We start from the raw sequence: 26518 nt of genomic DNA on the forward strand, positions 1-26518 counted from the left end.
TGCAGGAAAGGTGGAGGAAAGCCCTCAGTGTTTTTGTTTCATCAGAGGGTGGGTTGGGGTGAGTCACTGGGGGAAGCAGAGCTCAACTGAAGGTGGAAAGATGACAAGAGAATCCTACAGTCCAGCATACACCTGGGAAAAGGGTTGGGTGGCCTGAGGGTGACTCTTCTGTTTTGGGGGAGAGGGCCCAAGGCCCCAGACACTGAGAGCTGGGGCTCAAGAACAGGGGCTGGGGGCTGGGCTCTCATCTTTGTAATCACTCTACTTCAAGCCTTTATGCGTTTGCCTTCTCATGAGATTTGTACTGTATGTTGCACCTTCCCTTGACCAGATGTGGGTGGGTCCCTGGAGCAGGGCTATATGGGAGGTCACAAGGGTTGGAGGCTTGGAGGCAGAACCCCACTATCTCACAGAGAGACAAGTGTGTCCTCTTGCCCTGTCCTCAGCTGTGTCCGGGGTGTCTGGGCCTCGTCTGCCTCAGGGTCAGGCTGAAGTGGAGGTGGGTAGACAGACGAGATCCTGGCCCAGGAATGGAGGACAGCGGTGGTTAGGTCCCCTCATGGTTCTGCTTGAGGTGGATTAGCTGAAGGGTGATGAAGTTTAAGCCCTTTTTCTGTTCCTGTTCTAAATAAACACTTTTGAACAAAATTAGAATTATTTTCGAGAGTTCTAAAATGGAGTACTATTTGGGCCCCTGCAAACCATAATCACCTGTCTGGCCTTAAGGGGGGCTCATGTGAGACCCCCGGGGCCCAATCAGGCTCAAGCTAGTACGGGGAGAGGGGGAAGATGGAAAGAGTCAGGGACAGGTTTCCATGTTTGAGGGAGGGGTTCGAGACCAGGAGCTGGGTATATATATGCCCCTGGCAATGCCAGAGTGTCAGGGAGCAGCAGGCGTGGCCTTCACAAGACCCAACTGTCCTCTGGCCTGAGTCTGAGCCAGGAGAGGTCGAGATGAATTTCCATTGAGTGAAAAGCGCATCTGATTCGACTGCACTGTAATAAAGTGGACGGCACGTGTTTTAAAAACACCGTATCACCGTCCCCATCTGCTCATTAGAGCAGCAGTTACTCCTCTCTTGGACTGGACTCCGACAGCAAGGCTGGGGACTGGGGTGGCTCTGGTACTGAGCCTTGTAGGGTAGGAGTGACTGGGGGTGCTTCGTGCCTGCGACTTGCTGGGCCATCATCACGCTGCAGGTCCGCGGTCGCTGGGGAGATCTACGCAGCTGCCAGTACTCCGGGTGGGTCAGGCTTGGAGGCGGGGCTCCGAGTCGGGGGCGGAGCCTGCCCCTGGGGGCGGGGCTCGGAGGGGGCAGGGCAGGGGCGGAGTCAGGCCTAGAGGCTACGGGGCTCCGACGAGACAGCGCGGGCGGGGAGAGCAGGGCGGGCGGGTCGCCAGGGGCGGTCCCTGCGGGGCGGGCGGGGCCGGATCGGCGCTCTGTGTGGCCGCGGCCATGAAGCCGCAGCCGCCGGGCTAGGCCCCGGGCTGCTCTAGCCCAGGGCGGCCCGTGGAGGGCCGATCCCGGCCCCGGCTCCGGTTCCCGGGCCGGCGGGCGGCTGCTCACCATGCCGGGCAAGCACCAGCACTTCCAGGAACCCGAGGTCGGCTGCTGCGGGAAATACTTCCTGTTTGGCTTCAACATTGTCTTCTGGGTGAGAGCGGGGTGGGTTCCGGGCCCCGTGTTGGGGGTGGGGGGAGAAGGAGGTTCAGTCCCCTACTTGGTGGTGATGGTGGAGGAACCACTCCCTGCCTTAAGGACTTGGAACCGTCGCCCCCCACCTTCTTCCCACTCCCACCTCCACACCCACTCTCAGGACCACCCCAGGGAACCCCGGGGAGGCCCGGATTGCTGGAGGCGGGGCCCCAGGCGCCGCGGGGGTAGGGTATGGAGGTGGAGTCTCCCTGTATCTTCTCTAGCCCTGGTGGAGAAAGGGGAGGTGTTTCCTTGAAGGTCCCACGGACCTGTCTCCTGCCCAGCTCCTTTGCTACCCTGGAGTGTGGAGTGTGGTTGTGCGCTAAGCTCCGCACCTGGTTTAGTCCACAGGGAGGAGTGTCTCAGTGAAGGGAAGGGCCAGATCCCCTCGTCTAGCCTTAAGCTCCTGCAAGGCGGGTGGGAGGGTGGCGGGTAGGTCAGCCCGCTCCATACTGAGAGCTTGCGGGCTGGGAGGGCCAGTAGCTCTAGTTTACTCTGCTGGGGACAGGAGATCTCCCCTGTTGGGACGTCCGGAGCTGACCCTGGAGGAACAGAATTCAACATTCCGCAGCTGACAAAACCAAGCCTTTGGGGCGGTGCTGCCCCTGCCAGAAAAGGGAGCTGCTAGTGGAGCCCTCCCAGGGTGGCACCTGCCCCAGGGCCCTGCCAAGTCATCTTTCCCTTCTCCCTCCCGCATCCCATCTCTATGGCTCCTTGCTGCCTCTACAGTCTCTGTTCCTGCTGCCTTCAGTCAAAATGACAGGCCCATTCAGTTTTGTTCAGCGAGACTCTGGCCTCCTTACCTGGGAGAGGTGATACTAAAGCCTGCCCCTTGGGGTTGTTAGGCAGATTAAATGAATTCTAACTTGTATTTACACAGCTACTTTGTTATTTATTATCTACATTTTATGGATGAGGGAATAGGCACAGACAAGTTAAGTCGTTTAACAAAGAGTCACAAGGCTAGTTAAGTGTAGAGCCAAGGTACATACGGGGGCAGTGGGTGGGGTGAGGCAGAGCATGGAGAAGAGTGAGTCCCCGGATGCCAAGGGGGACAGGTGAGAGAAGCCCAGGATTGTTCCAGGCACACCCACTTTTGCAGGGGAGTGCGGTTGGGGAGCCAGAGCAGGAAAGGCCCCAGGTCTGGGACAGTGTTGGAGTTTCACAATGAGCACAGTGTAAAGCAGTGAGGGCTTCATTGCTGGTTGATGGGTCTGTTTTGGCTTTTGTATTGGAGGCAGATCTGTCTGCCTTCTTTGGGGGTAGGGGGGACATACAGATGGCCTGGAAGTTGGGAGACCAGGGAGGAGGGCTGGGGGGAAGCTGGGGGGTGGGGAGTGGGAAGTGAGGAAGTCTCCAGGGGAAATTATGAGGCTGAATTGACAGGACCAGGCCCCTTAGGGAGGCCATGAGAAGGTTTCAGGTTTGGGTCCAGGTGGCTGGAGGGAGGCGCCAGAGATTTTTGTTTGTTCTAATGGAACCTTGACCCTGGTGTTAACGCTGCTAAGAACCTTTCAGCGATTAATACAGTCCAGACTCCTCCAGTGATCTCTAGTCCCTTCTGGGGTCTGGCCCTGCTGCCCTTCAGTCTGTCCCTTGCACCGCCGCACTGGATCTTACCCCTGGGCTTCCAGCAGTCCCTCCACCTGAAATTTTCTTCTCCTTGATACACTTCCTCATCATTCAGAGCTCAGCTAAAATGTCCCCATTTTCCCTAACAAAAGAACACCTCCACGGCCCTCAGTCACTCCTCACCAGCCCCCAGTCACTCCTCACCGCATTACTGTTTGCTTTTCTTTTTTTTTTTTTAAACTTCAAGGTTCTTAAAGATTTTTATTTATTTGACAGACAGATCACAAGTAGGCAGAGAGGCAGGCAGAGAGAGAGAAAGAGGAGGAAGCAGGCTCCCCGCTGAGCAGAGAGCCCGATGTGGGGCTCTATCCCAGGACCCTGGGATCATGACCCAAGCCGAAGGCAGAGGCTTTAACCACTGAGCCACCCAGGCGCCCCACTGTTTGCTTTTCTTTAAAGGATCCATTGGTATCTGTAATTCGTTGTTTGCTCACTGTGGATTTTCCCCACTGGAGTGTAAACTCCTTAAGGGCAGGGAGCTCATTTGTCCTGTTTGCTGATGTACTTCCCACACATGGAACCGAGCCTGGGACACGGAGGTGTTTGCCTCAGGCAGGTGTGCCCTAGCACAAGGCCATGCAGTGGGATGAGGCGGGAGCAGTGATGTTTGGTTTCACATCCCAGATCTATGTGGGGGGAGGGAAGGAAAGACATTTTTCGAGAAGAGTACTGCAGCGAGAAGAGTCTTCAGAGAGAGAGGAAAGCATTAAAAGTGGGTGGTCATGGTGGAATGGACTGGAATTGGTGGGGGAAGGGGAAGGAGCCTGGGAAAGTGGGTGGGTGGGGACGGTGTGAAGAGGCAGGGTCATGGCCTTGTGCTGGGACAGAAGGGCCACTCTCCATGTGAGACTGGATATCTGGGGATCTGCTCAGGCTCAGGCATATGGCCTGGACATCCAGGATTCTGCACAGTAAGGAACTGAGGCAGGATGGTGGGTGGTGCTTAGAAGGTCCAGGCAGAACTGTGGCCAAATGTTTTCAAGTTCATAGCCTCTGGCCCAGATGGGGGTCCCTAAGCTGGATCCTGCTCACATCAGGATTCCTGTCATTCAGGGGTTTTTGCTTGTGAGCGTTGAAAACAGAGCAGAGCAGAGCAGGGCGGCTGCCACAGAGTTGCCGGCAGCAGGATGGCCAGATTGGGAAGAGGCAGGAAGGAGGCTAGCAGCCCGGAAGCTAGAACAGGCTTGGTGGGAGGAGAGGCTCAGGACATCACTGTTGCTGCTGCTTGGCAGGAGTGTCCCAGCCACCCTCTGCCGCAGTGCTGAGTTCCGGAAAGTGCTAGGGTGAGAACTGAAATGTGTTCTTGGGGAGGTAGAAAGGACCCGGGACCCCATTTATAGTCCAGTCCCCTTACCCCTCCCCTTTCCCAAGACCCTGACTACTAGACAGTGAGGGACTCTCCTGGGGGTGGGGAAGGATGCTGACACTCCAATGCTTAGCTCTTCGCTGCTGCTTCTGTAGGTGCTGGGAGCCCTGTTCCTGGCCATCGGCCTCTGGGCCTGGGGTGAGAAGGTAAGGCTGGGTGGAGCCGGGTATGGGGCTGCCCTAGGTTGAGGCGGGGGGACCATCGGCCTGACTACTTGCCTCTGCTCCCCTGGCACAGGGTGTTCTCTCCAACATCTCTGCACTGACCGATCTGGGAGGCCTCGACCCTGTGTGGCTGTTTGTAGTGGTTGGAGGCGTCATGTCGGTGCTGGGCTTTGCCGGCTGCATCGGGGCCCTCCGGGAGAACACTTTCCTGCTCAAGTTTGTGAGTGCACCCCCCACCTAGATCCGCTGGGGATCCCAGCCTCCTCCCACTGACTTCTTCATATAGTTCGTACTTAATAATGGCCAGTTTATTACTGTTGTGTTATTATAACAAAAATCATCAGAATTGTATTTTCTGTGTTTATAGGATCCTTTCTGTTATGCCTGAAACCCTGTGGCCCAAGCATAAAAGGGTATTTATGGGCTCACCAAGGAAAGGCCAGGGGTATGCTGGGTGCCCACTCATTTGGATCCAGGGGCCATCACAGTGTCACTTGGCCTGGTCTCTCTGTTTCTCTAGTGTGTCCTTCCAGTAGGCTCCATTCCCCATGGGACGGAAGGATGCCCACGAATGGGTGGGGGCTCCTACTGGAGGCTGAGGCTTTCTCTTCCCAACCAGTGGGTAGGGCCTTTAATTGCATCTCTTTGGTTCAGATTGGCTGTTTCTGGATCAATCCCTGTGGCGTGGCCCCGGGAGAGGTAGTGCTCTGATTGGTGGGCTTCCGGCGCATGCCCAGTCCTCTATCAGGAATGGGAAAGGAGGTGGAGATGGCTCTGGCTGGGCCTGAGAAGCTAAAGGTGTATGTGGAAGGTGGTTTCTCAAAGAAAACAGGGTGATTACCTGGGGAATCAGAATGGATGGGTAGGTCAGAACCGCGATGTCATTCGCCATCATAAAACAATACTAATAGGAGAGAAGGTGGGGACTCTCTCAGCTGTCTTGGGGTGGTGGTGGTGGAGGAGCTCCGCCGCGTGCCACCCCCCCTAGGCCCTGCATCTCTGACGCCAACCGTCTGTGTGCCCCCCACCCCAGTTCTCAGTGTTCCTTGGCCTCATCTTCTTCCTGGAGCTGGCAACAGGGATCCTGGCCTTCGTATTCAAGGACTGGATTCGAGACCAGCTCAATTTCTTCATTAACAACAACGTCAAGGCCTATCGGGACGACATTGACCTCCAGAACCTCATTGACTTTGCTCAGGAATATGTGAGTCCTGCGCCAGCGGGTTCCACCTGCGGGAGGCGGCTGCTGGGCAGATGTGGGAGAGAGCAAGCTTCCTGTGTTCTGGGGCCATTCCTCTGTCCACTACCCAGGGGAAAGGGCCAGACCCCTTGTCTGAGGTGAAGCCAGCTTCTGTGATCCTTGTAGGTCCTCAATGTGCCTAGTTCTGCGGGAACACGGTGTTGGGTAACAGAAGCCGGAGGCTCCAACCTGGCAGCTCCTAGGCCAGGGTTTACAACACACTTAAAGGAAGAAATTTGATAGAAAAATACAGATTTCCCCTTCTAAGAAACTCTGGACCGCTCGTGTTGGCTGGGGTTACAATCCTGCTGTCCACTTTGCTGGTATAGGGCCTCTCTGTTTGCCATCATCTCTGCCATTCTGTATCTTTATACCTGTTGGCCCTCTTCTCTCGTTTATGTTCTTTGTTTGGCCTCTGAATGTGTTCGAGTTCGAAACCTCCCCTCTCCACAGAAGCCCCCTGCCTAGTGGCCTCCTGACCCCCTCACAGCCCGGCCCTATGCTGTCTCCAGCAGCCCAAGCTCCCAGCCAGATGGAGCTCCTGGGGTGGGCCTGGCTCACCTGCGGCTCTCCTCTTGCCCCTTAGTGGTCTTGCTGTGGAGCCCGAGGGCCTAATGACTGGAACCTCAATATCTATTTCAACTGCACTGACTTGAACCCAAGCCGAGAGCGCTGCGGGGTGCCCTTCTCCTGCTGTGTCAGGGACCCTGCGGTGAGTGGGGCCTGGTGGGGACGGGCGGGGACATCGCAGTACATGGGCCACATGTGGGGAAAAGTCCCCCACAGGGCTCGCTGGGCTCGGCCCACTCCGGGGGCCTCGGGTGCTGGGGGGAGTCCTCCTAGTGGACATAAAGTAGACTTTGTGTCCATGAGCAGCAGTGAGGCCTGCTGGGGGAGGGGCTGCACCCTGCAGCCAAACCTGTCTTTTCGATAGTGGCAAGCCAGCTGCTACACCACTGGGCCACCATTCTGGAGTGGCAGGGCATGGGGATTCTTTATGGCTTTCTTCAGAGCAGAAACTTCTCCCAGGGATATCTCTCCCATCATAGTTCACCTGGGACACTGGGGGCCAGGACTCTTCCCATTCTTATAATACATGAGCAGACAGGAGTTCTAAACAGGAGGCAGTTCAGGTTGACATTGTCCTGGCACCAGGGAAAGAGGTGTGTGGGCCTCAGTGAGCCTCATGTAGCAGTGCTGGGCATGGACAGAGTCCGTGGTTCCATCTCCTTCCCCTGAGAAGCAGGAATCGTTGCAGCGCTGGGTGCCTTGGGTCCCTGTGGGGTACCCCCTCACCAAGTCGCTTATTGGCCTGTTTTTTCTCAGGAAGATGTCCTCAACACCCAGTGTGGCTATGATGTCCGGCTCAAACTGGTGAGAGGGTTGGGGACAGAATTGGGGGCACTGGGAAGGGAAGGTCAGCCTCTCATAGGCTCCTCTGAAAGGCCTCAGGGATTCTGTGGTTGGGGGTGGGGCTGCTGAGTCCTAGGAACCATCCAGGCACCTTGGGCTTGGTACTGCCAGTCATGGGGACAGTGTACTGGTGGGCACAGACACATCAGTGTTTGCTCATTTCAGTTCTTTGTCAAGCACGCACTGGTGCTCACACCTGGCAGCCCTGGATGCTGGGAATTCCTGCTTAGGAGATAGGCAGACAGAGCCCCTGCTCTCAAGGAGCTCCCACTCCAGTAGAGGGAGAAAGACAGTAAGCTCATTAATAAACACACATGAACAGTAATGTGACATTTTTAACCAAGAGCTTGGAAGAATATAAAGTAAGGGAGGTGATGGGATTGGGGCTGGGTGGTCAGGGAAGGCCTCTTGGAGGAGGGGACATCTGTTCTGAGACCCTGATGACCATCAGGAGCCTGTCATGCAAAGGCCCTGTGGTAGAGCTCCATCTAGGCAGTAGGTGCTAAGATGTTGGTCCCTGGGGTAGGGATGAGCCTAGCAAGCTAGACTGAGAGGAGGCCTGTGGGAGTGGGTGGGCCAAGCCCCTTGCCTGTTTGTCCCCAGGAGCTGGAGCAGCAGGGCTCCATACACACCAAAGGCTGTGTGGGCCAGTTTGAGAAGTGGCTGCAGGACAACCTGATCGTTGTGGCTGGGGTCTTTGTGGGCATCGCTCTCCTCCAGGTACTGCCTCAGCCCAGCATGCACCCTACACCCCTGCCCTGCCAGCAGACCTTCCTCACTTTGCCCCTTTGTCCCTACAGATCTTTGGTATTTGCCTGGCCCAGAACCTTGTGAGTGACATCAAGGCAGTGAAGGCCAACTGGTGAGGCTACCACACTGGCCATGGCTACCTGCCTGGCCTACTCAGGGACCCCCACGTCCCCTGCCACCGTACCCATGATGGGCAAGGCTGCAGGTGTTTCTGCTTGGACCCAAACAAGGGGTCCAAGGGTCTTGAGTGTGGGAGTGCTGTGCACCCGTGGGGACAGCTGTGTGCCTCTGCTTGCGCTGCCTGTCCTGGAGCTGTGTGCACGGAGGGTGGGTATGTCTGTGTGAATGTGCACAGGGAGCACCTTCTTGGCTGCTGTGGGGTGGCGGGCTCTCCAGGGAACTAGGAATGGCACAGCTAAGAGGGTGCTGGCTGGGTGGGGTGGGACTGGCTGTCCTGTCCCTGCCCAGGCTGGGACACACTGCTTTGTGCTTGGCTATTAGGGCAGGCTTGGTGGGCTATTGCCTGGGACACAGCCTCACTCAGCTTCAGAGCTGTCTTCTCTACTAGCTGGGACCTTGACCCTGCCAGAAGCCCCCTTCGGCCTCAATGTGTCAGACTCTAGAAATGGTCCAAGAGTTTTTTCTCCCTTGTTTGCCTCTCAGGATCAAACATGATGATGGCTACAAACTACTCAAATAAACAAACCTTGAAAACCACTGGCTTACGCCCACCATCTCAGAGGTTCCATGGGCCGCAGGGCCTCAGCCGTGTCATCCGCCTGGGGCCCCAGCCCGGACCCACCCTGCCAACATATTTTCTTGGCCTGGGTAGTATATACATTGAGCCAACCTTTAAAACTTGGCATATTTCACGTAAAAGTCCAGATCCCCAGCATCTTGTGAAGAATGGCCATCTGGCTACAGCGGCTCTTCTGTGGCTTCGTCTCCTGGGACGTGCGCTTCCTGTTCTCTGAGGGACCCACCTGGCCTTTTCTACTCACCCAAGTGTCCTGCCTGCCTGACCCTGGAGGCTGGGAGCTGGCCTCCTCCACCTCTGCAAGTTTTTCCACTGCAAATGCTGCAAGGCTGCTGTGGGCCAAGCCCGGATCGAAGCCTGGAGGGTGAAGAATTGGGGAGGCTGGAGCCTGCCCCGAAGAGGCCACAGCCTGGGAAGGGTCTGGCCCTCCTGGGGGCTAAGATGGGTGCCAGCGTGCCCAGGAGAGTGGCCGAAGGGTGGGATGGAGATCAGGAAGGTTTTGGGCAGGAGGTAGCTGGAAGCCTGAGCTTGTCACCCATGGGGATGGGGAGAGCCCTGTTTGAGGGCCATCGATGGTAGGACTCCTAGCCTCTCTTGGAATTCAGTTCAAAATCTTCCTAGTGGCCTGTAGAGTTGCCTCCTGACCACTAGAGGGCGCGCCTGCACAGCATTACCTGGGTCTGGCTTTCCTAGGGCAACCCCACCCAGTACAGCCCTGTGCCTGGTGTGTCCACCCTGCTTACTAGTTCTTTGGGTTTCAGGGAATTTACAAGCTTCTAAAGGAGCAGAGTGGCTCAGATTGGGGAAGCCTGGCTGCTGTTCTCAGATCTGCATAAAGGGGTATGTGTGGAGTGAGTATTTGTGAATCAAAGGAGAGGTTTGGCCTAGTTCCCAGTCTCTTAACTTAGATGCCCTCAGGGCCGGGTGGGTTATAAAAATAAAGTAGGCCTTTGAATTGTGAGGCCTTTGGGACTTTAATTTTTCCCACTATTCCTGGAGATGGGACATAGAGTAGAGAGACATTGCTTTGTGCTGAGAAATACTTGCATGATGAGTCTGAGTCGCTAAGGGCAACTGGCCTTGAGTGACATCAAGGTGTGGTGGGGACTGTGGCAAACCACAGATTCCCATCTGAAATTGGTGGCTGTCCTTCAGTTTGAGCTAATGGCTGTACAGCGAGAATGTAGGTAGGTCTAATGGGAGAAGTCTGGGGAAGCCAAGAAGCTAGATTTTTTATGTGAACTATCCCAAGTTTTAAGTTGTTTGCAGCTAATGAGAAAAACCTCTTAAACCCTGCTAGTCAAACAAAAGGTGTGGGGGCCATCTTTGGCACACACACCCCCACCACCACTATAGGTCCCTCGGGGACAGTGCCCCATGGGGGCCCTGGCGAGTCCGAGGTTCAGGAATGCTGGGAGCTGCTGCAGGTGGGCGGGGTGTGGGCCAGCACCCATCGTGGCTCCCAGGTGCGGGCTGGGCAGTGTCCGGGGGTCTCCGGGAGACACAGGCTGTGGGCGGGCTCTACATGCTACAATAAACGGGGCTCATGATATTGTGCATGTGCCTTGTGGTTTCTGATTGTAAACGCTTCTGCCTTTCACTTCACCTCAAACCTCACAGCACCTCCCGAGGTGGCCAAGTCTTTTCCCAATGAGGAAACCCTCTGGGGGAAGGGGTTCCCTGGAGCACACAGCTGGGAGGGCTGCACCCTGCCCCCATCTGACCCCTCTTGCTTGCTTGCACTGCACCAGTCCTGCCCTTCTGCAGCATCCAGGTGGAACCTGCACACTCGAAGTGTCAGCTCATGAGGGGCAGGAACATGTCTCAGCCCAGATGTCCGACCGCCTGCTTAGGTGTGTGTGTGGGGGGGAAGGTCAAGCTCCTGGCCCCTGTGCCGTGCTCTTCTGCAGGAGACACAAAAACGGGTAGGGGCAGAAGCATCGGTGTTAGTAATACATGCTCTCAAGAAAGGAAGAGGGATGGCTAGACCGTGACAGTTGGGGTGCTTGGGAGAAGGGGCTCCTTGATGGGGAGGTAGAAGGGCTGCCATCTCTGGGAAGCTCCAGGGGAACAGTGTTCTCTAGGGTTGAGTCCCAGTTGCCTTAGAGACCCTGCTGCTGGCATGGGTTTGGCATGAAGGAACCTGGGGTACCGAAGAGGTGGGAGTGGTGAGAGGGGCAGAGGGAAATGGGGGAACCAGAATATATTTGGAAATGGGAATGATGAGATGGGTATGACTGGTGGGAGTGATTGTGACCCTGGCTAGGGACCCAGGATTCTCCAAAGCTTAGTTCTGCTATAGGATATCCATCTGTCTATCTTTCATTCACCCTCTCATCCATCCACCTATGCACCCATCCACCCACCCATCCGTCCACCTATCCACTGATCCAACCATCTAATCCATCCATCCATCCATCCATCCACCCATCCATCCACCCATCCCTCCATCCATCCATCCATCCACTCCTCCCCACCCACCATCATCCACTCAGGTACTCCCTGGATGGAGGCTGGAGTTACCGAGGCAGCTCAAACTCACCCTTGTCCTGGAACCCACGGTCTCTTGGCAGAGGCAGTTGGAATAGTTGTAATGTATATATCATGACAAACTCATGATGATCACTGCTAGGTGGCATTTCATGCTATCCCCAAAGTGGAACCCAGAGCAGTTCTTTCTCTTGTGCTAAGGAATCCTTACCCAGAAGGGGATCTCTCCAGATGTGTAGAAAATACAAGGAAGCTTTATTTATCCTCTCCCAGCCCACCCCTCTAGGTAGGTCCCTAGGCTGTGGGGACCGAGGTCACCCTCCCACCCTCTGTCAGGGAGGAGTGTACCCTGGTTATGACAGAGGTGGCCATTGTCTGACAGCCTGGGAGCCTCCCAGAGTCCTGGGCCTGCAGAGTCTAACCAGAGGAGAGCTGCCGGCAGTATCTGACATCGGCTTAGAGGGAGGGGGTCCTGTGACATCAGGCTACTCCAGATGGGGGAACTGGAAAGGAAAGAGATCCTGGGCTGGTGGGCCCTTGAATCTCTGGATGAGGAGGTCAGACAGGCTCAGGAGGCCAGGTTAGGGTTTCCTCCAGAAGATGGGCAGTGAGGTTAATCAAGGTGGTGCAGACCTTGGAGGGAGCCACTCCCAGTGATCACCAGAGGGCACCAAAGCACAGCCCATGCAGTGTAGCCACCTCCGCTGCGGACAGGGGGCGGCTCTGGGTGTGGCCATCACTGCGGAGGAGGAGGGGTGTGGTGGGTGCTGGGGCTGAGCAAGGCCATAGCCATGGTTCCACAGACCTGGGGGCCCACCTTTTTGGAGCCAAATCCAGGCCTTGTCATCCTCTGGCCTCTCTTCAAGGACTCAGAGCCAATGATGCTGCCTGAGTCCACCTTCAGGCCCCCACAGATGGTGGGAAGGGGGTCCAGGCAACAGGCTCCAACACATACACCTTCACTCATTCAACCAGATTTACTGAGCACCTACTATGTGTCAGACACTTGTAGTATAAAGATACATAGGAAGAGGGCACCTGGGTGGCTCAGTCGTTAAGGTCATGATCCCAGGGTCCTTTGATTGAGCACTACTTCAGGCTCCCTGCTTGGCGGGAAGCCTGCTTCTCCCTCTGCCCACTCCCCCCTGCTTGTACTCTCTCTCTCACTGTCTCTCCCTCTGTCAAATAAATAAATCTTAAAAAAAAAAAAAAGATACATAAGGGACAAAACGAAGTCCCCCACCCCTGTGGCACTCACAGACCAGACCGGGGTGGGAGGGGGTGGTCGGTGGTCTTTGTCCGCAAAGGGCCAAACAGTAAACATTTTAGGCTTTCAGGTCATACAACCACTCAGCTCTGCTTTATGGCAGGAAGGAGCTCTTGACACAACAAACAGATGGGCGTGGCAGTGTTTTCCTAAGATTTCCTGGACACTGAAATTTGAATTTCATATAACGTCCATGTGTCGGCACAAAATATTATCCCCCTTTTGATGATCAACCATCAAAAAATATGAACCCATTCTTAGCTCTGGAGCTACATGGAAACAGGCAGTGGGCAGGAGTCCTCCTGGGCTAGAGTGGCAGACCAGCCAAGGAAGGAAATCCCGCCCAGTGAGCGTCACAGTGAGTCACTTAGCAGCGGAAGGCTGAGCGCCATGGGAATATCAGAGAGAACAGGGGCCTTGGGAGTGTGTGGGGTCGTCAATGAGTGGTCTTGCTTTCTATGAAAAAGCGACATGAAATAAAGTCTTTAATTTTAATTGTTTTATTTATTTTTTTTAAAGATTTATTTATTTTAGAGAGAGAGAAGAGAGGGAGGGGGGCAGAAGGAGAAAGAGATTTGCCCCGAGTACAGAGCCCTATGCAGGGCTTGATCCCACCACCCTGATAACATGACCTGAACCGACTCTCAACCGACTGAACTGCCCAGATACCCCTGATTTTAATTTTAAATTATTTTGATAGCACAGGTAAAATAGGAACCCAATTGCCTTAAAAAAATGGATGAAACTAAAGTTCCCTAACTCCCGTTCTACTCCCCTCTCCTGCCTTCCTCCCCTGTCACCACCGCTGTGAGGCATAAATCCTTCCAGACATTTTATATTTTTTAAAATTTCGCACTCATGGGGCCTCTGGGTGGCTCAGTTGCTTAAGTGTCTGCCTTCAGCTCAGGTCATGATCCCAGGGTCCTGGGATCGAGCCCCCACATCAGGCTCCCTGCTCAGCAGAGAGTCTGCTTCTCTCTCTCCCTCTGCCTGCTGCTCCCCCTGCTTGTGCTCTCTCTCTGTCTAATAAATAAATAAATAAAATCTTCAAAAAAAAATAAAATTTTGCACTCATGTTACGTACACATAGAAAATATTGGTGTCAGTGTGTGTGTGTGTGTGTGCGTGTGTGTGTGTGTGTGGTGTGTGTGTGTGTTTGACGTGCCAGGACACCACTCCTGCCTTGCTGTAGCTTGCTTTTCCAAACCCCACAATATGTTTTGAAGACCTGGTCATGTCTGTGCATGTTGAGCTGCTTTGTTTCGTGTGACTGCTGGGGTGTTTCCCTGCAAGGACAAGCCATGTTTTGCCTCTCTGTCCCTTAACTGATAGGTGGTCGAGAGTCAAGCTGTTACCACTTGGGCTCTACTCCAAGGCTCTGGTGAGAGGCACAGGCAAGCCCTTGCTCCTGGGGTTTAGACTGGAGCAGCTACCCCTTCACTGGACAAGAGGATGAGGGCTACGGAGAAGGGTGGCCTCAAGTCAGGGCTGATGGCAGCGTTGGCCCCGGCAGGACCCTTCCTGGGCCTGGGGCCTCATTTCTGCTCCTCAGCCCAAGCATTGGCCTGATAGGCAGCATTTACTGCCTCTGGGGGCCTGGAGCTCAGCCCATCAGAGATGTGAAAGCCACACAATTAGCCCCTTGGCATTGCCAAGACCGTTGCCATGGTGATGCCTACCTGGTCCCCTGTGCAGCTACGCAGACAGATGGGGACATCGGTACCCTGTGTACAGAGGGGCCACCGCCGTGGCCCAAAGTTCTAGTTCTTGGCAGAGGCTTAGACACCTGGAGGCTTGGACACATCTGGACACCTGGGTCCTACTTCCAGGTATGATCCTCTGGAAATTAGCTCTCGGGCCTGCCTCCCGATCAGGCCAGACCGTCCGTCCCCAGGCTGCTCCAGCACTCGCCTGCCCCCATCTGGGGGAGTCTCCTGGAATCATGCCTGGGGAGAGGGGGTTCCGGGCAGAGGGGCCACATGGAATTCCAGGTGGCTTGCCTGCCAGCCAACATTTGCAAATTATCTGTGTCAGCCAGGCCCCCCTGGGTGCCCCGAGCCTGGCAGCAGCTCTGACACGGTTTCTGTCCTCAGGGGGCTCGGGGGCTGGTGGGAGATTCGGGCAGGTGAGTCCCCAGGCTTGACAAGTGATTTATTTGTTTGAATAGGCGGTGCAGGCATGTGGTTAAAAATCACAAGCTGCATGGAAGGATACGTGCAAATCCCTTCTCGCCCCAGTCTCCTGGTCACCTTCTCCTCCCCAGAGCAGTCACTATTGTTAGTCCTGGCCGTGTCCTCCTGGAGATGGTCTGTGCATCCAAAAGCAGATCTCCTCAAGAAACAAAGCAAGCCAGAACCCAGTCCACGCACTGCGCGACTGGCGCCTCCAGCAGAATCTTCTGTCTGCATTTTTCACTGACCAGCATTTCTGGGAGATAATTACATATCAGTATGGAATGGATAGACCCACCCCGTTCTTTTTAACAATAGTAAAGCGATAATAATAGCAGGAACTTGTACTTACTATGTGCCCATGCTCCTCTAAGCACTTTTTTTTTTTTAATAGTTTATTTATTTATTTGACAGGGAGAGAGAGAGAGAGAGAGAGAGAGATCAGAAGTAGGCAGAGAGGAGGAAGCAGGATCCCTGCTGAGCAGAGAACCCCCCAGGGGCTCGATTCCAGGACCCTGAGATCATGACCTGAGCCGAAGGCAGAGGCTTAACCCACTGAGCCACCCAGGCGCCCTTAAGCACTTTATTTTTATTAACTGACCTCCTTCCCCAAACAGCTTGGACACGGGCACTCCGCCTATCTCGCTGCACAGGCGAGGAGGAGGCTGGGGGAAGGCCCCATGGTGTGATGAGGCCTCCTGGACTTCCATGGCTGCTCCTGATGGACATGTGGGATGTTTCCAGGCAGGGAACACTCTTGTACTTTTATCACTGGGCACTCGTATCTCAGAGCATAAGTGCATGGAAGTGAATGGTTGGGTTAAAGGGCGTGCGCATTTTTAATTGAAATAGCTACTGCCAAATTGTCCTCTGAAGCGATCACACCCATTTACGCAGAGCTGCCCCTGTCCCTCCTGCTCCCAGCAGCACGACCAGCTCTGCCTTTGTCCGCCTTCTCTCTCTTTGCAGTCTGTTAGAAGGAAACGATCTCCTCGTGGTTTTCCTTTGCATGACTCTTACAAGAGAGGTCAAGCGTCTTTTCATACAGAACAGCACCATCTGGCAGAGTCAGAATCCAGCAGGGCAAGGTCTAAGGAGGTCTGGGAGCAGGAGGCCATTGGGGTGAGGGTGGAGGTGGACACCTCTGAGCTGGCCCTTGGAGCGTGGGGCACGCAGAGAGGGCACCTTTGGCAGAGGGAAGGGCCTGAGCCAAGGGCCTGATTAGTCCAGACCCGAGGACGGCCCTCTTCTTAGCAGGGTCACCGCTGCTTCCTGAGTCCTTATTCCCCAGCCAGGCTGTTTCCTCTTCTTCCTAACACAGCTTGAGCTGAACCTTGGTTCCTGGGGTCCCTGCCCCACAGGGGGCTCCTTCCAGGGTCCCCAGAGGGAGCCTTCCTCCCGGATGCCTTTAGTGAGGTAGCGCACATTGGCTGCTTCCCCTATCCCCTCCCTTCCACCCCTGCCTCCAGCTGGGCGAGCGTTCATCCTCATTAGCACGGTTCAGCGGCCAGCACTGGTAATTGATCTCCCTCTGGCCCAGTGTGGACAGCGGCTAATGGGGATGAATGGGGCGGGAGGTGCCGCCAAGGGACGCTCACCCGGAGGCCCGCGCAGGAGTGGAGAGGAGGGCAGGAGATGGCGATGCATTGAACAGGCCCATGACTCAGATGGGGAGCCTGTAGTTGCCTCTGCCCAGCAACCAAGGCTGCCATCTGGTCCTCAACCCAGGACCTGGGGCAGCATGAGCACACAGGTGGGCAGAAGGGCTCTGGAATTCAGCTGTCTGCTGGGGTAAGGGCAGGGGCCGTCTAGGGGGCAGGACTGGAGTTCTGGGATGGCATCCCAGGAAAGCATCAGGGCCCTAAAGTAGGGCAGGCAATGTCCTCAATTAGTCATGTGTGGGGGAGAGAGAAAGACATTTCAAAGCAGGACCAAGTAGTCATGGGAGCGACCAGCAACAAGGATTCCATTGCATAATCAACTGACAAATATTTATTAAGTGCTTACTGTGTGCCAGGCACTGGGTAGCTAGCAGGTGACCAAAACAATCAAGACCTTCTTCGTGATAGAGAGGAACTAGGAAAACAAACACTGAAGACGGTAATAAACGGTTAGTGGTCAGAAGGCAGGAAACAGCGTTGTGTGTTAGGGTGATGGGATAGAGGTGGCACTTTAGGAAGGAACGTGGGGAGGCCTCTCTGAGGAGGCAACACGTGAGCTGAGACCTGAACAATGAGAAGGAAAAGCAGTTCAGGCAAAGGGAACAGGAAGTGCGAAGGTCCTAAGGTGGAGGTGAACTTGGGGTGTTTGAGGAATAAGAAGGGGTCATTGTGGAGCCTGGCTGGTCAGTCAGAAGAGCATACGACTCTTAGGGGTGGTGAGTTTGAGCCCCACGTGGGAATAGAGATTACATTAAAAAAATTAAAAAATAAAATCTTAAAAATAATAAGAAGGGGATGAAGAAGAGACCACTGTGCTGGAGTGTGGCCCATGAAGAGGAGATGAGCTGAGAAATTGGTGGCAATAAAGCAAGGAGGGTCATGGTCAAGGCCAGAAGCCCCATTACCAGGTCTGTGGGGTCATGGTGGATGGGACCCCTTTCCTGAGATGGTCTTGGCCATATACCAGTCCTGCCTGGGTTGGCTGGGCTGGAAGGTCCTGGGGAAGCCAGGCTTGGCTTGGCTTGCCACTCCCTTGTCACTGTGCCTGCAGACTTCAGGGGGACAAGGGGGACTCCTAGGGGTGTCTGGGCCAAACTCAGCCTGATTTAGAGGAGACACAGAGACCTTCTTTGCCATCGAGGAGAAGGCGACCAGTGCCTGCTACCTGCACATCACAGTTACATCCTGTATTGTCTAACTTCTGGATGACTTGAGATGAAACTCAAGTAATCCTCCCAGAACCGAACAAATCTACTAATGAACATTAACTTCACAGGATAAAGCTTAAATGGGAGTGGAGGCGACGGGGTGGCTCAGTCGTTAAGGGTCCACCTTTGCTCAAGTCATGATCCCAAGGTCCTCGAATCGAGCCCCACATCAGGCTCCTTGCTGGGCGGGAAGCCTGCTTCTCCCTCTCCCACTCCCTCTTCTTGCATTCCTTCTCTCGATATGTCTCTCTCTGTCAAATAAATAAATAAAATCTTAAAAAAAAAAAAAAGGCTTAACACAGAAGCATGTTGGAGTTAGCCTGGCAGGTAAGCAGGAACACTCTAGAATTCTTACAGGGTTTTAGACATAAAACCCATATATGTGTTTTATGGACAATTTAAGCAATTTCCAAGGGTAATCTTGACTGTTCTCTTGATTTTTGCCGTCTGTGCTGACTTCACTATCAAGTGCCCAAGCGGCCATTCCTGCAGGGCTAAGGTGTGTCCTGGACCCACAGCGGGCCAGCATTTGCCAACCAGCAGAGGTGTCTCACATGAAAGGACCACTCCAGACGAGTCCCCATTCTCTGACGGCTTGTCAGAGAACTCCTGCATTGATGCTGGTCAGTTTCTTCACATCCTTGAAGGACCTACTCAGATGTTCCTTTGTTTCCCTGGCTGTCCCTGGTCCTTCTCACCCCCTCCTATGGGTTCCTGTCTACTGTTTATTAAAGCTCAGTATAGTAAAGCTTTTGGATTACACTTCCCAGTAAAAAGTGATCTAGAAAGAGTATTGGATAAATTTCAACATCAATTTATAACTTATTTCCTTATTTTTAGGAAAATATCTTATTTAGTTATACGTCAGGGAGAGAGAGAGAGAGCACAAGCAGGCAGAGTGGCAGGCAGAGGCAAAGGGAGAAGCAGGTTCCCTGCTGAGCAAGTAGCCTGATGTGAGACTCAATCCCAGGACCCTGGGATCATGACCTGAGCTGAAGGCAGAGGCTTAACCCACTGAGCCACCCAGGCACTCCTAAGTGTCCAACTCTTTTTTTTTTTTTAAAGACTTTATTTATTTATTTGACAGACAGAGATCACAAGTAGGCAAAGAGGCAGGCAGAGAGAGAGGGGGGAAGCAGGCTCCCTGCTGAGCAGATAGCCCGATGTGGGGCTCTATCCCAGGACCCTGAGATCATGACCTGAGCCGAAGGCAGAGGCTTTAACCCACTGAGCCACCCAGGTGCCCTAGTGTCCAACTCTTGATCTCAGCTTAGGTTTTGATCTCAGGGGCCCAGAGTTCGAGCCCCGCATTGGGCTCCATGCTGGGGGTGGAGCCTACTTAGAAAAAATTAAATTAAATTAAAAAAATCACAATTTCTTAACAACTAGAAATTTTAAGAAATTTCTTTATCCCAATAAAGGGCATCTATCAGACATACAGAGCACACTTCATACTTAATGTTGAAATATTTAGCAGGAATAGGGCAAAGATGCTGTTAGTACTACCATTCAGTATTATAGTGGAATCCTAACCAATGCACTAACACAAGAAAATAAATAAGTATAAAGATTAGAAAGGAAGAGAGAAGGGCTGGGACCATCTCCTTCATATTGTTTCCAATTAAGTGGATGCTTAATGAATGTTTGTTAAATTGAAGAAAAATTCAGTGTGTTCTCAAAGATGTTTCTTGAAAAAGTCAGGGACAGAGCTGATCCTCCATTACCAAAAGTCTAAGAAAATTCACTGATGCTCAGGTGGTTTCATGATCATGTCCAGCTAAAATGACAGAAACCAGAACTGAACGACAGAACTCTTGGCATGCAGGAAAGGACTTAGTTTTCCAAAATGATTGGTGTTGGTCTCAAAATAGGGACAAGATGTTTAGGTCACTGGAATTTCTGTAGCAAGAGAAGAAGATGGTACCTGGATTCTGCATCAGGAGTGGGGAGCTGGCGCAACAAAGCCAGACAATTACTTCTAGATAAGATCTTTCTGCTTTTTCTCCTGGGGTGGTTACGCAGTTATCCTGCCTTTTTTCCAACTGGTTTTAGAATATTGAGTTTAATTCCAATTTCCCATCCATTCCCTGACAGGTCCAGGTTCTTGATGTATTTATGATATTAGCCCAGGAAAAGGAGCTCTGGCTCAAAGCAAACTGGCTGTTAGGCACATGGCCCCCATCTCTTGTCCCATATTCTGGATTTTCTTTTGGGAAGATTCTTCCCCTACCCTCAGTCCATATTCTTCATGGGAAGTGAGAACAGGATGCAGGCCTGATCAGTCAGCACACTCCACCCCTCAGCAGTGAATTGGGCAAAAGATGCTTGTTTCCCCATCTTTGCTGGGACAGAGAAGTTCCCTCTCCTTGGAGTTCTGGAGATGCTAGGGACCACCTTCCCACCCATGGTCCCAGAGTGAAACTGACCCAGAGAAACAGACTTAGGAGAGTGTGGCCAACCTTGGCCCAGTGACCACACTGAAGTCCTAGATCTAGCCATGCCTGATGCAGAGCTTTCTTTCCAAGACAGGAGCAAAAAACACCTTCTCTCCCCACTTTATCTAAGCTGGTTTGAACTGGGTTTCTGACATGTGCAACCAAAAGTGTTCTGATGGACAAAGTGGGAATGAAAAAGTCTCCGTGGGAGAAACCAAAGGTCTGGGTCATACAACGCCATCTCATGGGGAGGGAAAGACACAAATAGCTTCCAAATGGAGCCCACGTTGGCACTCCCTGCTTCTTCCTTCATCCTTTGCTGACCCTTCCAAGGAGGCTGGCCCCGAGATCCCAAAAGGAAATACAGAATGATCAGACACCATGCTAAGTCATTTCTGTAAATTTAACTAATTGAGGTATAATTTATGAACAATAAAACTTATCCATTTCAAGTGTATGTTCTAGTGAGTTTTACAGATTTATCCCCCTGTGTAACGCCCGCCCCCGACAATCAAGATAGAGAACATCACCCAGAAGGTGCCTTGTGGTCCTTCCTTGTCAGTCTCTGTGCCTCCCTGCACCAGACAACCACTGATTTGCTTTCTGTCACTGTGGGTCTGATTTTTTTTCTTTAGAGTTTTACATACAGTCAATCCTCAGGATTCACAGATTCTGTATTTGTAAACATGTTTACTCACTAAAATTTATTTGTAACCCCCAAATTAAGACTCATGGTGGTTTCATGGTGATTCACAGACATGTACAGAGTGGTGAAAATTTTAATTTGTGGGGCGCCTGGGTGGGTCAGTCATTTAAGCATCTGCCTTCAGCTCAGGTCATGATCCCCAGGCCCTGGGATCGAGTCCCACGTTGGGTTCCCTGCTCAGCAGGGAGCCTGCTTCTCCCTCTGCCTGTCCCGACCCCCCCCCCCCCGCTTGTGCGCTGTGCTCTCTGACAAATAACTAAATTAAAACATATTTTATTTTGCTTGAAGCACATGTCCCCCGCTGAGGTTAAAGAAGGTGACACTCCATTTTCTTCTTCCAGCTCTCATACTGTAAACAAGTGTCCTTTGTGACGTTCATTGAGTACCCTGTCTTTGAGATTTTTGTGCTCTTTGTTGGTGGTTTTACTGTTTAAAATAACCCCCAAGGGTAGGGCTCCAGGGCTGCATAGTGTTCTGAGGTGTCAAGAAGACTGCGACGCACCCTGTGGAGAAACTATGTGTGTTAGATAAGCTTCATTCATATGAGTTTAAGTGTTGCCAGCTGTGGGTTCAACGTTAATGAATCAATAATATACATTACACGAAGTGTCTTTCTGGATACAGAACCTCACATACAACACGGTTATGTATTGATTGGCTGACGGAGGCTTGCAGGAAGCGAACCCTGAATGCCCCTCGGAGCGGTAGGTCCGAATTCACAAACGCAGTGTCCGCGGCCACTTCTCAGAACGTGGTGACCGCAAACAGCAAGAACCAGCTGTGCACGAAATCCTGCAGATGCGGCCTTTTGAGTTTGACTCTGCCACGAGGCCTTCATTATACTTTCGAGAGCCATCCACGTTTTGGGGTGTATCAGTGGTTTGTTTCGTTGAGTGCTGAGTCGTATTTCATCAGAGGGACATGTGTTTCTTTATTCATTCGCCGATTGACGGAGCATTTGGATGGTGTCCAGTATCTGGCAATTGTGAATAAGGCTGCCACGAACTTTCATGTTCAGTCTTTGTGTGGATATATGTTTTCATTTCCATTCCAAGTTATTTTCATATAAACAAATCAATTTCATGCTTGTTTAATCCTTACAGCGGTCCCGAGGAGTGGCCTCATCTTACACGTGGGGAGGTAGGGACTCAGAGTCGCAACGGCCTGCTGAAGGTCACACGGCTCCTAGCTCCTGCCTCAGCCACACTGCCTCTTCCCTGGTGGAGGTCTGAGGGTCCCTCGTCTGGGTCAGCCCCACGTTGTGGTGGGGGACTTCGGCTCTGTCACCGTCTTTTCATAACCCTCCATTCCCCAGCCGCAGAATGTTCTGTTTCAGTTCCCTCCAAGGAGCCCTTGGCTTTCTGAGCCCCTGCTCTTAAGCCTGTGAAAGCCTGAGCAATGCGGCCAGGCCCAAAGCAGCCCCTGGGAGTCTGAGCCAGCCTGGAACCAGAAGTCACAGTCTGTTTGGCCTCACTTGTTAGCTCGCGGGGCTTGAGCTGCTCCAAGTCCACTCCCCATGCAGGAGGTGATGGTGCTGACTTCTGTCTGTTAGATTGCTATCGGGGCAGCCAGCTAGAGGAGGACGGCATGCCTACGCCTGTCCTCGGCTTTTGAGGCCTGACACAAGGACTGAGAAGGAGCCGGAGCAGGCTCCGAGCAGCCCTTGCTCCTGGTCCTTCCCAGGCCTCCATGTTCTGCCTGCTGTCAGTCTAGTGAACTGCTAGTCAGACTTCCATGCATTCCTGGAACTACCTGCTTCGTGCAGTGAGTTAACCCCACAGACCGAATTTGCTAGTCTCCTCCCCCTTTAGGGAACTGAGTCTCAGCTCTGGCTTATCTCTTCCTAGGGATGTTCCTTGGCTTGAGGAAGAGGGAGAATCTGGTATATGGGAGCAACTGGTACAGACGGAGGAGTCCCAGGCAAGGAGAGAGAAAGCTTGGGTTTGAATCCTGACTTGTTTCTGGCCCTCTAGGGCTTCTCTTCCTCATCTCTAAATGGGTACCGTTACTGCTGTTTCAGTCATTGTCATCCACGCCTCCCGTGGGCAGGCGCTGTTCCTGGTGCTGCTGGAGCCTCCTCAGCCAGGCCTCTGCTCTGATGGGGCCAGGGGCGGACAGTGAGATGTCACTTGAGCAAGATAAGAGGGTAAGTCCTGGGGCCCTGCAGGCCAGTTCGGGGCATTGTCTGGCCTTGGCAGTCCTGGGGTCAGTGACTGACCTGGCTACCTTAAACAAGGGGAATTTATTTGAAGGGTAGGGCCAAAATCATGGCCCTGTTAGGAATCTGAGTCATGAGAATTTCAAGTCTCTTTAGGGTGTGGCCATCAGGATGTTAAATTCTGTTAAAGAGTCTCCCATTCACAGAGTGGGGTCTGCCTGGCCTCACCCACCCGTGTTAGCACACACCAGGGTACACGGTCTCAGGACTGACAGCTGCCAGGACTGTCCGTGGCAGGGAAGTGGGGAGTCCTCGGGTGCTGCTCCCCACAGGGTGGGGGAAATGCAGGGAGGCCAAAGCCACAGGGGTTCCCTGGTTGTCAGGCCAGGACGCAAGGGAGGCCCTAAAAATGCGCTGGAAACGGAACTGCAGGCACTTACAGTCTGTGGTACTGCAGGGCTCAAAAGGGGAGGTGGCCTGACCTGCGCCCCACACCTATGGAGTGGGCTCCCCCACGAAGGGCTTCTCACCAGTTCCTTTGATGGCGAGGCATCTGAACCAAGGAGGGGCTCCATGTGCATTTGGTAGATGCCAGCGGAGTGAATGAAGACTCCGCACACATGATTAGGCTGTGAGGCACTGCCAAGCCAGTCCCGTGTGGTCCCTGCCTTCTGGAATTCAGAGCCAAGCCACGGAGACAGACATGCCCTGGACTAGAGACAGAACAAGACACAAGTGACAGCCCCATCACTGAGGCGTGTGGCTAGTGCCTTGGGAATGCCTGGGGTGGGTGGTCAATCTAGACAGGCCGTCAGGGACTTTCAGGGGAGGTCTGGACTGAGAAAGTTGAGAAGCAGAGCATTCCTGGCGGTACCCTGGTTTCTTATTCTGGGGCCCTGGCTCTGCCCTGTGGAGCTTGGAGAGAGCTGGGGGCTGGGCAGACAGGTGCAGAGCTGTCCAGTGGGTGAGCTGGTGGTGGGGCAGGAGTAGGAGTAAGAAGAGCCCTGGGCTGGGGGAGAGTAAGGAGCCAGGACTACCAGACTTAGCAGGCTGCAGAGGACACCCCAAGGTTACCTTGGCCTGTGGCTCCTCAGTTCCAGCGGCTGCCAGCAATGACAACAGTGAACCAGCAGCCTCTCCGAGTTTTATTATCATTCAAATGAGGACGTGGAGAGGTATTTCATTTGATTGGTAGACTAATAGGAGCCATTTATCTACCTTCTCTCAACCTTTCATATCTGTTTCACTATTTTATGGGATCGCATACATCATAGTAAAGGCAAAAATGTATTTTTTTCCCCTGACTTGGGGCTGGGTGGGGGGGGCAGCAGGAATGGGAAGGAGGCTCTCAGAGTGGCTGGCAGGAGCTGAAGGAAATGAAATCGAAAAAGACTATTATTGGTGACAGACAGTTACATCTGAAAGGGAGTAAGAAACTCCCCAGTGTGGGCGCGGATGAGGAGTTTTAAATGGAAGATCTAACAGCCTCCAGCTCTGGGTCCAGAGAGAGGGTTGGGACTGGAGGAAGGCCTGAGGGGTGGGGAGACAAGGTAGGGAGAGTGGGCGAGGGGGCGGGCGGGGAGCCAAGAACAAGGCTGACACAAGGGGCATATGGCCCAGCTGTTGGAATTCTTTGTCCTTCTTCAGTTATGATAAATTACACATGTCATACAAGGATCCGTTCTTCTTTTGAAAAAATTAGAACATTCCAGATAAAGTCCCCTGTGACCACCAGCACTAATCCCACCCCTTCTCCCCCTTTCCCAGAGGGAACGACTATGATTTTTTTTTCCCTCTTGATTTTACAAATACATAAATGTACCTTAAAAGAGTTAGTACTCTTTTGTGGATTTTTTTTTCCTTTTTTAAAATGGTATCATACAGTATCATCAGTTTCTCGTTTTTTTTGCACCAACGTGTTTTCAGCTCCGTGTGCATAGATCTGCGTGGCTCTCAATCCTTCCTGGAACTGCATGTGGTCTTCCCTTCCACAGCTAGTCCGAGGTTTATACACCCAGTGCCCCCTTGATGAATACTTAGGTGGCTCCCAGCTTTTCACAATCAGAAACCATGCTGAAAATGATCCCTGTCTTCTTCCCAGGCAGCTGGGCCAGTTTCTGGAAGACAGGTGAGCACTGGACTCCCTGGCAGTGCAATTCTACTATCTGCATTCTTTATTTCAACCCATTTTCTGCCCTGCAGTGGAATGTAAGACTTGGTTATCTCCCCTGGCGGGGGGAGGGGCATGCATTTACAGCTGGACGGAATACTGTCCCATTGCTGCCCAAAGTGTCTCTGCTGTGCTATGGGGCTCCAGCCACTTGTCCCCAGCAGCCCGTTTGGGGCAGTCATTTCCCAGGTGAATGTGACTGAAAGCACACAGAGCTTCATGCTCTGGTTCCTGCCCATGTCTTGGGCAGGAAATGGATGGCAGAGAAGGGAGCAGCCAAGACCTGGATGGACAGGGCATCAGAGTGGAAGAGAGGAGACTTGACCCCAGAGCTCCAGGGTCTGGGCTCCAGCATCTGTGGGTCCTTTCCAACAAGGTGAGGGAGGCAAAAGGCCAATAGGCATGACGCTGGACAGAATGATGGGGACACAGACAAGGGCTGGAGGGTGGGTAACAGCAGGAATCAGAGGGTACCATGTGGCTGGCCAGCAGGGCCAAGGAGGGGGTTTAAGGCAAAGTCCAAGTCTGTGGATGGTATCAATGCAGGGTAGGGGATGGAGAACAACAACCTGGAGGGGTCCTCACTGGGCATCTTGCTGCCTTGATGGACCTGCCCCCGAGGCAGGGACCCCCTCCCCTGCAGCCAGCCCCCACCCCCACGTGTAGCTCTCAGCACAAGTTGTCCCCAGAGATGGCCTCATCTCTCCTAGTTGCTTCATCTCACCCAGCCTTCATCTTCCCTAGTGTGGGCTGGGCATGTCCGCAATGACCTCTTTATGCAATCACTGGCAGGGCTGGGGAGGAGTAGCCCCCAGGGCAGCTGATGATCTGGTCACAGGGAGCCCCTGAGCTTTGTTTCCTGGTTGGGTGAGGTCCTCTGGTACCCTATGTCCTGACGGGGTGTGGTGACAATAGACAGGAGGTGAGAGGTGGCTTGCAGCAAGGTCCTTAGTGCAGGAAGCTTCCCAGTCCCAGAGCACTAGGGGGACAACTGGACCTCCCAGTTGTGACAAAGGGAGACCACCACCCACACTTACAAGCAGGGACCAGACAGGGACACAGACACCTCTTTGCTGCCAACGCTCAAGAGAGAGGACAGCCAAGACATGTCTTGGGTGAGTGCCAGTAGGGAAGACATTGACCTATAACCCACCTGCGACCCCCTCCACCCGCCATGTTGAGACACCACCCACATTTGCCGAAATCCAGGAACAAGGAGATGGGGGAGAAGGA

General features: G+C 53.3%; 1 protein-coding gene across 1 annotated transcript; it reads left to right on the forward strand.

The window, feature by feature from the left end:
• Window positions 1–1434: 1434 nt before the first annotated feature.
• On the forward strand, window positions 1435–10574 carry TSPAN17 (tetraspanin 17). The gene is made up of 9 exons (XM_032851884.1): window positions 1435–1656; window positions 4791–4841; window positions 4933–5079; window positions 5893–6063; window positions 6686–6811; window positions 7426–7473; window positions 8116–8232; window positions 8313–8374; window positions 8926–10574. The coding sequence occupies exons 1-9, from the start codon at window positions 1570–1572 to the stop codon at window positions 8960–8962; spliced, it is 846 nt and encodes a 281-aa protein (XP_032707775.1). The 5' UTR covers window positions 1435–1569; the 3' UTR covers window positions 8963–10574.
• The last annotated feature ends 15944 nt before the right edge of the window (window positions 10575–26518 follow it).

Source organism: Lontra canadensis, unplaced genomic scaffold (assembly GCF_010015895.1).
Source record: "Lontra canadensis isolate GAN:19392208 unplaced genomic scaffold, GSC_riverotter_1.0 scaffold5, whole genome shotgun sequence".
Classification (NCBI taxonomy): Eukaryota; Metazoa; Chordata; class Mammalia; order Carnivora; family Mustelidae; genus Lontra; species Lontra canadensis.